We start from the raw sequence: 15,513 nt of genomic DNA on the forward strand, positions 1-15,513 counted from the left end.
ACATTTTGACCTATTGCCAAAATGAATAACGACTTTATATTTGACGACACTTCAGTTACGTTCTTTCACCGTCGTCCCTCTAAGTTTTTTTTAATCTATTGGTCACTTTCCTTCCGTTTTGGTTTTCGTTTATCTTGTATTTCACCTGGGCCCAGAAATTGTATTTTGGTTTATCTATTTATATCTTTAGGAATGTTCTGTGTTACGTGCCTGCCTCACAAAGTTTTTTTTTACGATTCATGCACGAATTGACTATATGAAAGTTAAAATTTATAGACGCGCGGTATCAGATAAAAAAAATATCAATTCTTTTTCATATGTAATGTCGGAAGTCATTTGTTTTTTCTTGTACAATGTTTGCAACCTTTTCTGAAATTATTGTTGGGGTTATTATTTTAAATGTGTGCGCGATTATTAAATATGAATATATATATATATATATATATATATATATATATATATATATATATATATATATATATATATATATATATATATATATATATATATATATATAGATAGATAGATAGATAGATAGATAAATGAATACGTCGAAATGTATATGTGATTAGTATGTGAATATGATGTTAAAGTAAGAGTATGATATTAAATGTATTATATGGATATATGTAAGAGCGCTCGTGTCTGTCCCCCCAAACGTGTACTGGTTGCTATAGCTTACAAGTAAGTTTCCGACGAATATAATAATATAGATTTTTGTCAAGAATACCGCCGTGCACTCAAATAATTTTCCTTTCTCCTGAATAGATGTAAATCATAATCTATGTAATCATAATCTATGTAATCATTATTTAATGGCATGTATTAAGAAGTAACGGCAGGTCTAAATGTAACCCACATCATAATGAATACTATTCCTGAGCTACCAACCTAAAACCATTGTGGAAAGTGTACCTTTAATCCCTCTCACCTGCATATGTATCCTATGACTTGACCAGTGTTTTTCCTTAATTTAAATCATTATACCTCTTACACCTGTGGAAGACCATCTCAAATCCGATATATATATATATATATATATATATATATATATATACACAAAAGTGATCCTGAATAAATGAAAGGTCTCATGACGTGTCCCAGTGATGAACAAGTAACTCAAAATTATCTGATTAATAAATTTGTAAATGGACTGACTAAGAGGAGAAGCATCCTCTGGCGGAAAGTGATTTTTAAAATCCCTAGATGGGTATAAACGTCGCAGTATGCGAGTGCAGATATAAACTGCTAATAGTCACAAACTAAATATAGTTGATGAATGGTTTTTATAAACCAATAGTTATATATATATATATATATATATATATATATATAGATATAGATATAGATATAGATAGATAGATAGATAGATATAGATATATAGATATATATATAAACATAAACTAAGTTAAATGGAGCGAAATATTTTGGACGCTACGAGTAGTGCGCGATTTGTGATTTGAACGCTCGGAATTATTAATATTTTATTGCTCAATGTGAAGTAAAGACTCATAAGTTCTATTACACCCAAGAGTTTTTCTTTCTTTTCTTTTTCTTTGTCCATTTTTTTAAGTAAAATAAGTGTCTTTTTTGCGTATTGTCGCAAATCATAATTTCGCTTTAGCATGCCTAAGATATAATATATGTAATAATTCTTTTTCTTTCCATTTGTCAATATGATCAAATGTATAAAGACTTACTAAAGTATAACCCTATGTATTCTATTGATATATAACCAAGAACTTGTGCTTTTAATATTTTTTTTTATAATTAATTTTTTCTTTTCACTATGAATGTAATAAACTATTTGTACCTTTGTAGTTAGTTGGTTTCCTTTAAACATATATACACTGTCCTGAGTGAGTGAGCGAGTGAATGCATGATAGATTTAATTTAAGTAATTTTAGTAATATCATTTGTCATATTAACGTCTATAATATACATGTCATGTTGTAATATATGTGTTAAGGTAAATAACCTAGGTCATGAAGGACCGCTACTAACGGTTTAAATCGGCTCTAGAAGTGAGACGAAAATAGCAGGATGAGCCTAAATACGACATCTTTCTTCCAGGAAGTTGAAACCCTTATTGATGCGATACATAAATTTATATTGAGTTTATAACTTTGATTTTTTTTTTCTTGGCTAATTCATATGTGTGGTCGATCCTAGAGATACTGGATGGTTATCAATCATCGTTTGGAATAACTTTACAAAGAATAATTTCGATTTTCTCCTTTCCTGGTCTAGGTCTGGGCAACCCCACGAACGTGGTGCCTGGAGCTAGGTCGGGGTGGTATGGAGGAACATGTTTCTATTCCGAAGTATTCTAAAAGTGATTAGTCGTTAATAACGCTTAAAATGATTCATCTTTCAACGACTTTCCCGACTTCTTACTATATTCCCGGAATTATCCAGTAATCTATTTCTTATTAAAATACTCTATTTGTTTTCTTTCTTTTTCCTCCCTTTTCCTACCTCCTTCTTTTACCCTTCTACTTTCTTCTCTTCCTTTTCTATTTCTAAATGAAAGAAAACGGAGTCATGACTGAGAGTAGTCGCTATTGGCGCGGTCAATAAGTTGTTTCGATGAGTTTCTTCGGAAGTCCGATATGGGATAATTAACCATGAGATGAGTATGCATTGAGGGACGAACAATAACAAGAAAGTTTATTGAATTTTAGTTTATTGGAAAATAATCATGATTTCAATTAGTAGGTGTTGTTTAGTAATCGCCCTCGTTACAAGTTAAATTTAGCGACTCCTCTACACTACATGCAGTTCTTCTCCGTTAATTACTACTGCAGTTAGTATTGTTTGCATTGTTTGTTTTTTTTTTTTCGTTTTCTTTCATGCTCTAGTTGGTTCTTCTGTTTGGAGAACAAACGAGTTATATTCCTACAGTCATAGCCGACCGCAGCGGGATGCAGTTGCTTCCCCTCCCCTTTCCTGGATTCTCGACGAATGTTCAATTCTTAGAAGTACATGTTAAGACATGCTAATTTGCTTGCTCACATACTACAGCCCAAGTAGCAAGAAAGTTTTCGGTCAGTTGGCGCGTGCTTGGCTTTCGGCTTTCTACCTTTGTACTTTCAACACGTGCTTTCATACAATCTGCCTTTTGTTGTACTTGCAAGCGATGCTTTAGGCCCTTCGCAGAGCATCATAGCATCACTGGTCTTTTACTGGCTATTGACTTGCTGCCAGCGTAAAACACTTGCATCAAGCTTGAATGGAACACTGAATGTAAGGTTGTCCACATGTAACTTCGTTATTGGAATCCAGCTTGCGGTATGCATGCACGCTTTCCAATCAAGCCGGATGCAAGCTTGGCCGACTTGCAATTCAAGCTTACAGCAAGCGATTTGCAAGTTGTTTCTTCTACTTGCGAGTACCTAATATCTTTATATTAAATACTCTAGCTTATTTACTGTAGTTAATAAAGATATGTGTGTAAATACTTGTCTTATAAGATGTATTATGTGCACGCGGGCACCAAAAAGTGTGTGTGTGTTTGCAACTGTGCTTGTGTGTCTACCTTTTGCCCCTCCCACCCATCGGAATCGGTATTTTGTAGGGATGGCTAAAATTTTCCGGAATCGATAATTTCACTTTCCTGATTTCGGAAAAATAATCAATTTGTTTAAGGATCTCTACGTCAACCCGGGTCGATAGATTTCCAAAATGAGATTTTTTTCGGAAAATTTCCCGTTTCTAGCGTGTGATACGGACAAGTGAGTGGTACCGTTGGACAGGTTGCTCTATTATGAAGAAAAATACGAGGTATGAACCATGAGCCTACCACAAATAGCAATGAAACAGTACCTGCTTGACTGTTAGTCTAAAATTTACCTCAAAAAGCAAGGATTTTATAAGGGTTAAGATTCTTATATTTTTTACCTTAATATTTATTCTAACAGTTAGGTCAGTAAAGTAAGAATTTTTTTGTTAAAATTTCATTGACATATTTAGAAATCAGTATATAGCCTATATTAAATGTAACGATTACTGAAGTCCAAAATGTGAATCTTATATTTTCCAGGTATTATTAAAGAAGAGGATGAGGATGAGGAAGATAAACCTGTGTTCCTCATTACTGCTTCTCTGAAGATCCCTAAAGTGGTTCTCGAGCCGAATTTAGAGGAGGTCCAAGAGGGCCTGATTGTAGCAAGCAAAGCAATCACTGGAGTTTCCAAAGGAGTTGGTCAGTGGACAGGAGGGAAAGCCAAACAGGTAAAACAAGTCCAGTTTTTTTTTTAGTTCCAAGTCTGGTAATGCAAGCTTCATATAGACATCAGATCTTTGGATTTGAAAAAATAAATCCAACAATCTTGAATTGGATCAAGTGTTTTGTGTTTATTTTTGTCTGTGGGTAGGATTGTCAATTTTTTTGTATTGTACTGGGAAACCCGTATGTGGCACATTTTTTGGATCAAAGCTCCTTTTTACTAGACTTACACGTTCGTTTATCAGGATAATCCTCCGAGATCCCTGAATCATTCTTCACCAATCAGGATAATCCTCCGAGATCCCTGAATCAGTCTTCACCAATCAGGATAATCCTCCGAGATCCCTGAATCATTCTTCACCAATCAGGATAATCCTCCGAGATCCCTGAATCAGTCTTCACCAATCAGGATAATCCTCCGAGATCCCTGAATCATTCTTCACCAATCAGGATAATCCTCCGAGATCCCTGAATCATTCTTCACCAATCAGGATAATCCTCCGAGATCCCTGAATCATTCTTCACCAATCAGGATAATCCTCCGAGATCCCTGAATCATTCTTCACCAATCAGGATAATCCTCCGAGATCCCTGAATCATTCTTCACCAATCAGGATAATCCTCCGAGATCCCTGAATCATTCTTCACCAATCAGGATAATCCTCCGAGATCCCTGAATCATTCTTCACCAATCAGGATAATCCTCCGAGATCCCTGAATCATTCTTCACCAATCAGGATAATCCTCCGAGATCCCTGAATCATTCTTCACCAATCAGGATAATCCTCCGAGATCCCTGAATCATTCTTCACCAATCAGGATAATCCTCCGAGATCCCTGAATCATTCTTCACCAATCAGGATAATCCTTCGAGATCCCTGAATCATTCTTCACCAATCAGGATAATCCTCCGAGATCCCTGAATCATTCTTCACCAATCAGGATAATCCTTCGAGATCCCTGAATCATTCTTCACCAATCAGGATAATCCTCCGAGATCCCTGAATCATTCTTCACCAATCAGGATAATCCTCCGAGATCCCTGAATTATTCTTCACCAAATTTGACATCGTGATTTGAGAACGAGCGCCGAGTGTCGTAAGAAATCACATGTCCTCCTCTATTAAAACCGAAAGTGGTAAAAATCGTCCATTTTCAGTTTCAGCCTTTATCGTCATACTGAGTGCACATGAATCAAAGATTAAAAATTTTAAAATAATATGTCTTAATATAAGCTGCTAAATACATTGGTTATATCTCTATTGACGATAGAGAAGTTATTCTTTTTTTTCTTTCTGACTTCGAGGAATGCATGTTTCCAGAATATATCCAATAATTCTACAAGCAGACATGGTAGGATTCTATGTAATAAAATTAACACTTTTCTTTTTCCAAAAAAAAGTTACATAATTACTTATTGGATTTACCGTTCTTCCTGGATTTTGAAAAAAGAACAGAATAATATATATGTTATGTATTTTTTAAAAGAAAAAATAACATTATTAATATATTTTAAACAAATTTTCATGATTTCTTTTTTAAAAATATGGATCACCATTCTAATTACAAATGTGTGCAATCCCTGAATACTATTTGTACTTGCGAGCTTTCGACTCTCCCCTGGATACTTCGTCATGGGAGATAAAAACAGGAGACAGAGGAGTAAAGACACCAGGAATTTTAGAGAACACTCAATGTAAGAGCTATTATACAGACCTCAATAAAGTGTGTGCTAAGGAATATGTTAGGAACTCTAAAGCGAAAATTCCAAAGTCAAGTCGGTCGAAACATTTATAAAAAACTCAACATCTCAACAGGATAGAAGATTTTAAAATTTTATTAGAGGTTAAAAATGAAATAGAAAGACTCGTGTTTGAAATTTGTTTATTCATTTAAAAAAAAAAAGCGAAGTTAAATTTAGACAGGGGAGATTAAGTAATGAGTGGGAAGCAGTAATTATAAAATTTGTATAGCACTGATATAATAATAAAAATACAAATATGAGTTAGCAACTTTTTTACCAAAGAGCAGAAGAATGCACAAATTAATCCCGCCATAACGCAATCCGTGTGTCCACCATTTGGTGTGTAACCTATGTTTTTGACAAGGTGTGCTCCAGCACTGCTGTACCCTCTTAGCTCCGTTCCTTTTATTTTATTTTCCTCTTATTTTTTATGCATCTGTCTCCTATTTTTATTTTCCGTGACCAAGACTTCAGGTGAAAGTCGAAAACTCGGAAGTGGTATTCAAAAACTGCATAAACCTATAAGTAGAATGATTATTAAAATACCTGAGCGTGTCATCAGAATGTCTAATATAAATAAATTTATAAAACTAGTTTCCTCGGAAATCTTTTGAGGCAGTGCCCTCATATGTCCGTCCTTGTTTGCTGCAATATTTGTCAAATTTATGAAACAGGTGGAATAATTACCGTTTCTCGGTTCTTTACTATTTTTGTTGTTGTTTGTTTTTACTTTGACGATATAAATAGGACAATAAATCTCTTGAATTAACCAAGGAATGCTTTTGCTCCCTACCTCCTGAAACTAAATAAATAGAGGAAAATAAAAATTGTAACGTACTGTGCATTCATTTATTTGACTAGCAGCGTTCACCCCGCTTCGCTGCGGTCACCCCGGAACGCAATAAACTTTGTTACTTAGATAATTTTTACTTTTTCGCTTTCAAGTGATATGATAAAAACCATAGAAGATTGCACTAATGTTAACATTATATCGCCTGTCATTTATGTTAACCCGCCCCGCTTCGCTGCGGTCACCCCAACCCGCCCCGCTTCGCTGCGGTCATCCCGGAACGCAATAAACTTTGTTACTTAGATAATTTTTACTTTTTCGCTTTCAAGTGATTTATAGCGCCTGTCAGTTATGTTAACCCGCCGAGTCACAGGGTCATGCGGGTTGCATATAAATACGTTTATTTTTATACCTATGATGAACTAATAACAAAGGATTTGTACGTATGGACACCTGAATGGTCAATTATCTCAAGACACTGGTAATTGAAAATTAAAGTGATATGATAAAAAACATCTAGGGTCCACATCCTAACAACCCCCCAAAAATGAAAGAAATCGGTTCAGCCGTATTAGCGTGATGAGCGGACAAAGGATTTTTTGTACGTATTGACACCTGATTGGTCAATTATCTCAAGACACTGGTAATTGAAAATTAAAGTGATATGATAAAAACCATCTAGGGTCCAAATCCTAACAACCCCCCAAAAATGAAAGAAATCGGTTCAGCCGTATTAGCGTGATGAGCGGACAAAGGATTTTGTGCGTTCTCTTTTATATATATAGATTTTTGACCTTAATATTTTCCTTCCCTTACATTGAAAGTACCGTCTGAGGCCCTGAATTAAAAAGTAAAGATTCTAGTCACATACTTGCCCTTTTCTTATATTTAAAAATACCTTTAATTTTTTAAACTTCAGTTACAAAAATTCTTCTTAGTGTTTGCACGTTACAATGAAAATTGTATTTACGACAGTAACATGGAAAAATATATTAACTGTCAGTGCAAGAGTAGCAATTTTTCGATCTTGGTCGACTTTTATTATAGTGTATAAATAGTAAGAAGAAAAGTTTGCAACTGAAGTTTGAACAATTAGAACTATCCTGAAATACAAGGAAGATTTGTCAAGTATGTGTTAATAGATTTTTTAAATTTTATTTTTTATTTTATTATTTTATTTTTATTTTATTATTTTATTTTTTATTTTATTTTATTTTTTATTTTATTATTTTATTTTTATTTTATTATTTTATTTTTTATTTTATTTTTTTATTTATTTTTTAATTATTTTTTTGTCTTCAGAGGCCTAACGCTCAAAGGATGCTTTCAGTAAAAGAAGGAAAATAACAGGGCCAAAAATCAAATAAATCAACATAAGGTATGTTAAAGCTTTTATTTTTCAATACAATAAATAGTTTCGTATAACAAAATGAAAGCGTTAACGTAGAGGAAAAAATTCGTTAATCCTGTTCATTTTGTATCCTTTCCCATCTTTTCCCCTCTCAAATATGAAGAAAAATTAAGCTTAATCTACTTATGTGTGTGTGTATAAGTTTTATTTGAGATTTCTCTTTAGGTGCTTTTAGGAAGCGATTTTTATATGAATTATATCACTAATTTGACACTATATTTTTTTTATGATTTACAGCAAACTCTTGATTATTCGTGCGCAATTATTCGTGCAGGATAGTTATCGTATTATATAATATTTATTTTCGTCCTTTTTTATGTATTTGCTCTGGGTTACAATATATCTAAACTGAACATGTCATTTATGGTTAAATATAAAAGTAAAATAAGTAATAGTAACATAAATTACATGGATAGCTTACAATTTTGCAGACATCATTGGTAAAACCTAAAGTAGAATGAGCAATTATTACTTGCAGTGTATGTAGAAAATATTATTATTATTATTATTATTATTATTATTATTATTATTATTATTATTATTATTATTATTATTATTATTATTACTTCGGTGAAAGTGTTCTGAAGATTGAAAACAATAAATTTCAAAAATGTGTGTACTAAACTTACACAACAATACAACTAGCTTGCAGGGCGCGTGTCATAAACAGCAGTAATCAAAACACAGCAGTAGACAAGCGAATCAAACTGGGAAGTGTTATGGAAGCTAAATATAACAGAGTATAACTTTTGGGTTGGAGACTGTATTTAGTTAAAAACAATGGTGTAGAATAACGATTGTAAAATCCATCGAACGATACAGTTTTTAGTATAAAATATTAAAGTATTCATTTTCTTTTACGCACTTGTATCTTAATGCACGAGAAGTGGTCAGTAAGTGAGGTAACAAAGCCTGCAGTGAAACCAGGGGCGGATCCAGGGGGGAACAGATCGGGGCAATCGCCCCCCCCCCAGAAGAAGGAACTTTCTTATTTTATATATATAAATAAAACTCATCCCAATGTTTGGAGCCCTTAAAAGTAGCAGTATGACAACCCACCGCCCCCCCCCAGAAGTTGGTCCTGGATCCGCCCCTGAGTGAAACGTGTATATATTATATCTTAACACCAATACAGCCAATAGACAGTGTGCTACATACATTAGGTTATTTTGCGACGTGGTCTCCATTGAGGTACTTGTCGCTTAATGGGATTAGTTTGAAGATTCCTTCCTGATAAAACTCTGTCCTTCCTAGTTCAGCCACGTTATCACGAAGTGTTCATCTCCCCGTCTGAAGCGAAGCAACGGCCTCCTAAGTTCCCAGTTCTGTCATCAAATGCCGTAACATGATTCCCCTCTTGTCCTGAATCAACTCCTCCACGCGAGTTGTGTTCAAATCTGTTGATGCTATGCTGGGTCGGCCAAATGCGCTCCTCATCGGTGACGTTTTCTCTACCAGCTGCAAACTTTCAACACCATTTTGCAAACATGCTGATGAGACATTACAGTCTCTTTGTAAACCTCTACCGAGTGCCGATGAATTTCAGCCGCGGTTACATGTTTCGCCCACAGAAATCGAATAACTAAGTGGACTTCTTTGTGAGGACACTTTTTTTCCAAACGAGTCGCCATTTGTGTTTTCCTATAATCAGCGCCGTAGGTGACGGATGGCTGAAACTGTGCAGAGTTGCCAACTCCATGTGGTAAAATTACCGCACACTCCTCATTCCTCTATCACAAAAGAAACTCCAGAAATAACGGCCTTGTAACTTTAGTTTCTGATCCTTCCTCGTATAAAAATAAAGTAAAATAAAATATTTACCTTAAGTGCGATTATAATTCAGTGGCTTTTTCGCTGTTACTTTCATCAGTGAACATTGAATCGAGGAAAATTGAGAGCCTCGACTGTGTTCACATTTCTCTTAATTTACCAAACTTTGTGTCCAATTCGAGTGTTTCAGTTTCTCTATCCTTCCAGCAACAACTTCTTCTGCCAATCTTATCTCTACTCCTAAGTACTTATAAAACAAATTACCACACATAATAATTAAAAAGAGTAATAAATATTAAATTGTAATCTGAAACATCCGCTATATACACCTTTCTGTAGTTCAAATCAACGTTCCTTAATGAAAGTCACAGCCAAAGAGTTACTGAAAAATTGGTCAGGAAATAAATTACAACCACATTTAAGGTAAACATTTTATTTTACTTCATTAAATAGTTTTCAGTAGTTTGTCTATACCATAAAGCAACTTCTCTTACGACTATATATATATATATATATATTTGGTCTAGGAATTAATTCGTGCGGTTGGTACGCACACATTGAAGCTGTAGTACAAACACAAAATACATAAATACCTTAAGAAAAATATTGTCCATCGCTAGCCACCACTTTCGCCCATCTGTCAGGCAATGTACGGATTCCGTGGCGAAAGAAGTCCTCATCCTTGGAAGCGGTCCAGTCAGAGACCCATGTTTCGATATCTTCTGAAGAAGTAAACCGCTGTCCAATCAAATCGTTGTTCATGCAATCGAACAAGTAGTAGTCCGAAGGAGCAACGTCTGGTGAATACGGCAGGTGGGGTAAAACTTCCCATCCGACATTTTCTAAATATGTTTTGACCGGTTTTGCGACATGTGGGCGAGCGTTATCATGTTGAACAATAAGTTTATCATGTCTGTTCTCCCATTCTGGTCGTGTTCTGGCCAGAGCTTGCTTCAAACGCATTAATTGTCGTCGATAACGTTCTCCATTCATAGTTTCACCCGGTTGCAGCAGCTCATAGTACACCACACCTTTCATATCCCACCATATGCACAGCATAACCTTTGCACAGTGAATATCTCGTTTTGGTTGTGATGGACCTGGTTCACCTGGTTTCACCCAGGCCTTTTTTCGTTTAGGGTTCTCGTAATGGATCCACTTCTCATCACTCGTAATAATTCGATGCAGAAACCCCTTTCTGCTCTGTCGTTGAAGCAGCAATTCGCAAATGGTTTTTCGTCTTTCAACGTCTCTGTCTTTCAATTCATGTGGAACCCAATGTGACATCTTTTGAATCATTCCCATGGTTTTCAAGCGTTTGGAGACTGTTGTTTGATCAACGCCTAATGCTGCTGCAAGTTGTTCCTGCGTTTGACACGAATCCTGCTCGAGCAATGCTGTCAATTCTTCGTCTTGAAATTTTTTTGGCTGTCCAGCTCGCTCTTGGTCTGCCAAGCCGAAATCACCACTTCTAAACCGTGCAAACCACTTCTGACACGTTCGCTCAGCTAGAGCATGGTCACCATACACTTCCACCAAAATACGATGACTTTCAGTCGCACTTTTCTGCATGTTAAAGTAATGCAGCAGGACACCCCGCAAAAACACTTTATCAGGCACAAATTGCGCCATGTTCACTTAACTACAAACTGGTGTTGTTGACGCTTTAATCCACTGCCCTATACTACGAACGATACGCGATGATAGGGGTTTGCAACACATGTGTGGATACACGGAACTGTGGGACGCTCCGTTCGTTGCGCCATCTCTTGTCCAACCGCACGAATTAATTCCTAGACCAAATATATATATATATATATATGTTTAGGATTTTTTCATACTAAAGCATTATAGTGACAAATTAATAAACATTGCCGATTATGCGGGTTTTTCGTTTAGTCATGTTGGTTTGTCAGATGAGTAGCAGGAATAATAGGGAGTTTGCTGTATTATTTATGTGTTAGATAAATATTTTCTAATATCTGCGTGAATTTCTTTTCATAGGGTACAGTTAACAGCAAAAGTTTGTTCGTTTTCTTTATATATGTGTATTATTTTGTTAGAACTTCCGATCCAATTATAGTACAACTTTCAGCCCCATACAGAAAACTACATTTTCTCTACTTCAAAGAAAATCCTATGTAAAATTGGTCAGTTTCAAAATTGTAGGACAAAGAAATGTAATTTCACTGTAGACTGAACAAATATGAAGTGTGTGCATGGATTTCCACAAGGAGAGGCAAGAGGGGCGCGTGGCTTCTCCCTGGAATTCAAGTGAATCAATAACTTAAATTAATTTTTCCGACCACGAGCAATATTCTAAGTCTCTCCAATGATTTCTAAATTTCTTTACGTTTCCATCTTCTGTTATAAAAATATCTGTTGTACTATACTAAGTGGTCAGCTAGAATACGAAAGCATTTGTCTCTTTACTGAAAACTACGCCGTAAATGCCGGGATGGTACTATACAAATCAGCCTCTAAGCAACTCTTATATATGTCCTTTTCCTTGCACCATTCGGAGCTGAACCTTATACCGGGTGAGTGAAAAATTAACTAAGTATTTTTAATACTGCATAAGAATTACAATATTACTGATTTCATGTTGAAAACAGTGCCATAATATAGAATGTTTATTAAGATTTCACATTATTCATTGCAAAATCTTAATAAACACTTTATATTATGACACTTGGTTCATTGACCGCTGAAAGTAACAAGCGCAATGTAAACAAACATGGTGGACCAGAGCATTTTTTAAGCTACCTTTTTGTATCCAAATGGATACCCAGGCCCAGCACTTGGATACCGAGGCCCAGCAGTTTGGATACGCAGTACACTTCATAAATCTTTAAATTACTGGAAGAGTACTTAAACAATAAATTATTTGAATTACTGTAAATTTAAAATTAATTCAACAGGCTATGGTTTTGTGACTATATATATATATATATATATATATATATATATATATATCTTGTATTCTGTGGATAGGTATAAAATAGAGAAGCTTCATTCTTGAAATTTCAAATATTCCTCTTTCCTTCGTTTTGCAAACTAGTTTTCTAGCCACTCTACTCCAATACAGAGATAGTTAATAGACCGACTAAAGAGATAGAAAGGTTGAAGCCGAACTCTCACATATAACTGTTCAAATGACATTTGGCGTATATACCTTTTGAATAATCTGTGAGAGAAAATAACACAAGAAAACAACTTGCTATTTGTATATTTAATTTTTACGAAATTGAATTTTTACTTATCTTTAACTTATAACACTGTTTTGGTTCGTTACAATTAGGACTCATTATTTCTAATAAAATAGTGTGAATAGAACTTTTACACTTTTGGGGAACACTTTGCGTTGCGAAGATAGCCAGTTGTGTTTCCGACATGACAACCTAAGAACGAAAATGGTGAGATGTAGAGCAAGAATGAGCTGCTGATTCAGAGTGTTGACGCTAGAGGCGGATATAGACGTAAAAACTGAGGGACAGCCAGAACCCAGACTATGATAAGTATATCATGAGTTTACTATAAACTTTCAAAAATATATAAATAATAGGTTAAATTATTTTAGCTATTACTTTCAGTGGCGAATTTACGCAGGCGAGAAAGGGGCTGGCTTGTCCAAAATTTTAGGATTTATATAGAAAACGAATCAAATGTTACTCATAACCTTCAAGCCCATCATTTTGTATGTCATTATTTCAAAAGTATACATTATACAATATATATATCTTTGTGCGTTTGAATTTCGCTGTGTGTCAAGGGCCTTTTGCGCCTGGATACCCAGTAGCGATTTCTTAAAAAATGCATTGTGGTGGACTACCTATCTGTTTATGAGCAAGTTCAGATCAATGCGCTGGACCTCACGAATAGACAGCAAAAATCTAGATTTCAGTCTGTTCTTTTTTTTGGGGGGGGGTGGGGGGTCTATACTAAAGAGAAAATGTACAAGTCCAAACCTTGCATAGTAGAGGCACAGGATGCATGGATTCTTCTTCTTCTTCTGAGCCTTTTTCTCAGTTAGCTGGGGTCGGTTTTTGGGATCGCTGTTTTCCACCTGTTTTATCTTGTGTCGTATCCGTTGTGGCATCACACTGCATCATATCATTCTTAACACAATCTCCGCCACTTCTTCTTTGGCCGACCTCGGGCTCGTTTCCCACTTGTATCTACTCGGTGAGCTACGTATTTCAAAGGTTTTCTTCTTACATGCCCAAACCATCTCAGTCTATTTTCTTGCACATTTTCTACTACTGGTCTCACCTTTACTGTTCCCTGGATCACTTCATTCTTAATTTTGTCATTCCGCGTCGCTTCATACATCCACCGGAAATTTCAACCAACACCCCAATTGACTTTCTTCAGAAAAGTATCAATTGTATCCCTGACCGTTTGAGGAAGCTGGTTAACAGCACAGGTGCCCATCTTGAGATTGAACATGTTCTTTTTTCTTTTATTTTCTTATTTAACAAAGGGCATGTACGTGTCTTTTTTTCTTTTTTTTTTCTTTGTAATAAATCAGAATCAATATTACAGAATTTATAACAGTTTTTTAACATCTAGTTACTTTTTACTCACCTGTATACCAAAATGCCATAAAAAAATTACAAATCAAAGGACTACAAGCTTTGCTCCCTCCTGCAAAAACTCCTGTGGACATCCATGAGTATTTGTGTGAATCAGTAGTGTGTGTATTTGTATCTAGTGTATCTTTATATAAATACATGTATGCTGTATTTGTTGTATAATTATGAATAAGATTTCTTTTTAAAAATATATTGCACTTAGTTCTTATTTATACATTTGTAGGAAATGCTTTCTACATATAACGTGTAGTAAGTTTTACCACACAAGAAAGTACACATGCGTTCAAATTGCATGAAGAAAATGCACTGTAACTAGCTTTCAAAGAAGTTATGTCAGTCGGCTGAATCAAACCACTATAAACTGACTAGAGCGAGCAATTCATATCACTAAGTATACATTCTTAACATATGGACACAAATGATCATTGCACAGTATTTAAAAAAAAATCTTAAAAAACACATTTTGTTATAAAACAGTACACAGAACACGCACCACAGAAAAGCACATTCAAAATAAATTGATCTTCAATATTTCTGCTTCTCCTTGTGTGTATTCTAGTCAAATTTTCGTTTCCATTCTGAAATTATTGTCAAGATGATAAAAGTGAAGCACTTGAGAGAGTAAAGGAGAACATAGATTGAGGAGGAAGCAAATTAATAATTCCTTTCGTATACTTGTTCACAAGGAACATAAGTAACACATAGTCTCTGAGCAAAGCATGTAATTCCTTTGTTGTGAAAACGTATACTCGTTCACAAGGAGGATAAGTAACACATAGTCTCTGAGCAAAGCACATAATTCCTACGTATACTTGTCCACAAGGAGGATAAGTAACACATAGTCTCTGAGCAAAGCGTATAATTCCTTTTGTTGTGAAAACGTATACTCGTTCACCAGGTGCATAGTCTCTGAGCAAAGCACATAATTCCTACGTATACTTGTTCACAAGGAGGATAAGTAACACTAGTCATTGA

General features: G+C 35.1%; 1 protein-coding gene across 1 annotated transcript in view; it reads left to right on the forward strand.

The window, feature by feature from the left end:
• LOC145689142 (dynein axonemal heavy chain 5-like) overlaps positions 1 to 8,173 on the forward strand; it is an 85,074-nt gene extending 76,901 nt beyond the window's left edge. Inside the window, exons 7-8 of the mRNA XM_081763273.1 lie at positions 4,043 to 4,233; positions 8,065 to 8,173. Of these exons, the coding sequence (XP_081619399.1) occupies positions 4,043 to 4,233; positions 8,065 to 8,109 (236 nt within the window). The 3' untranslated portion in view covers positions 8,110 to 8,173. The remainder of the gene's footprint in view (positions 1 to 4,042; positions 4,234 to 8,064) is intronic.
• Positions 8,174 to 15,513: the final 7,340 nt, after the last annotated feature.

Source organism: Thermobia domestica, chromosome 7 (genome assembly GCF_964235325.1).
Source record: "Thermobia domestica chromosome 7, izTheDome1.hap1.1, whole genome shotgun sequence".
In the NCBI taxonomy this organism is placed as follows: Eukaryota; Metazoa; Arthropoda; class Insecta; order Zygentoma; family Lepismatidae; genus Thermobia; species Thermobia domestica.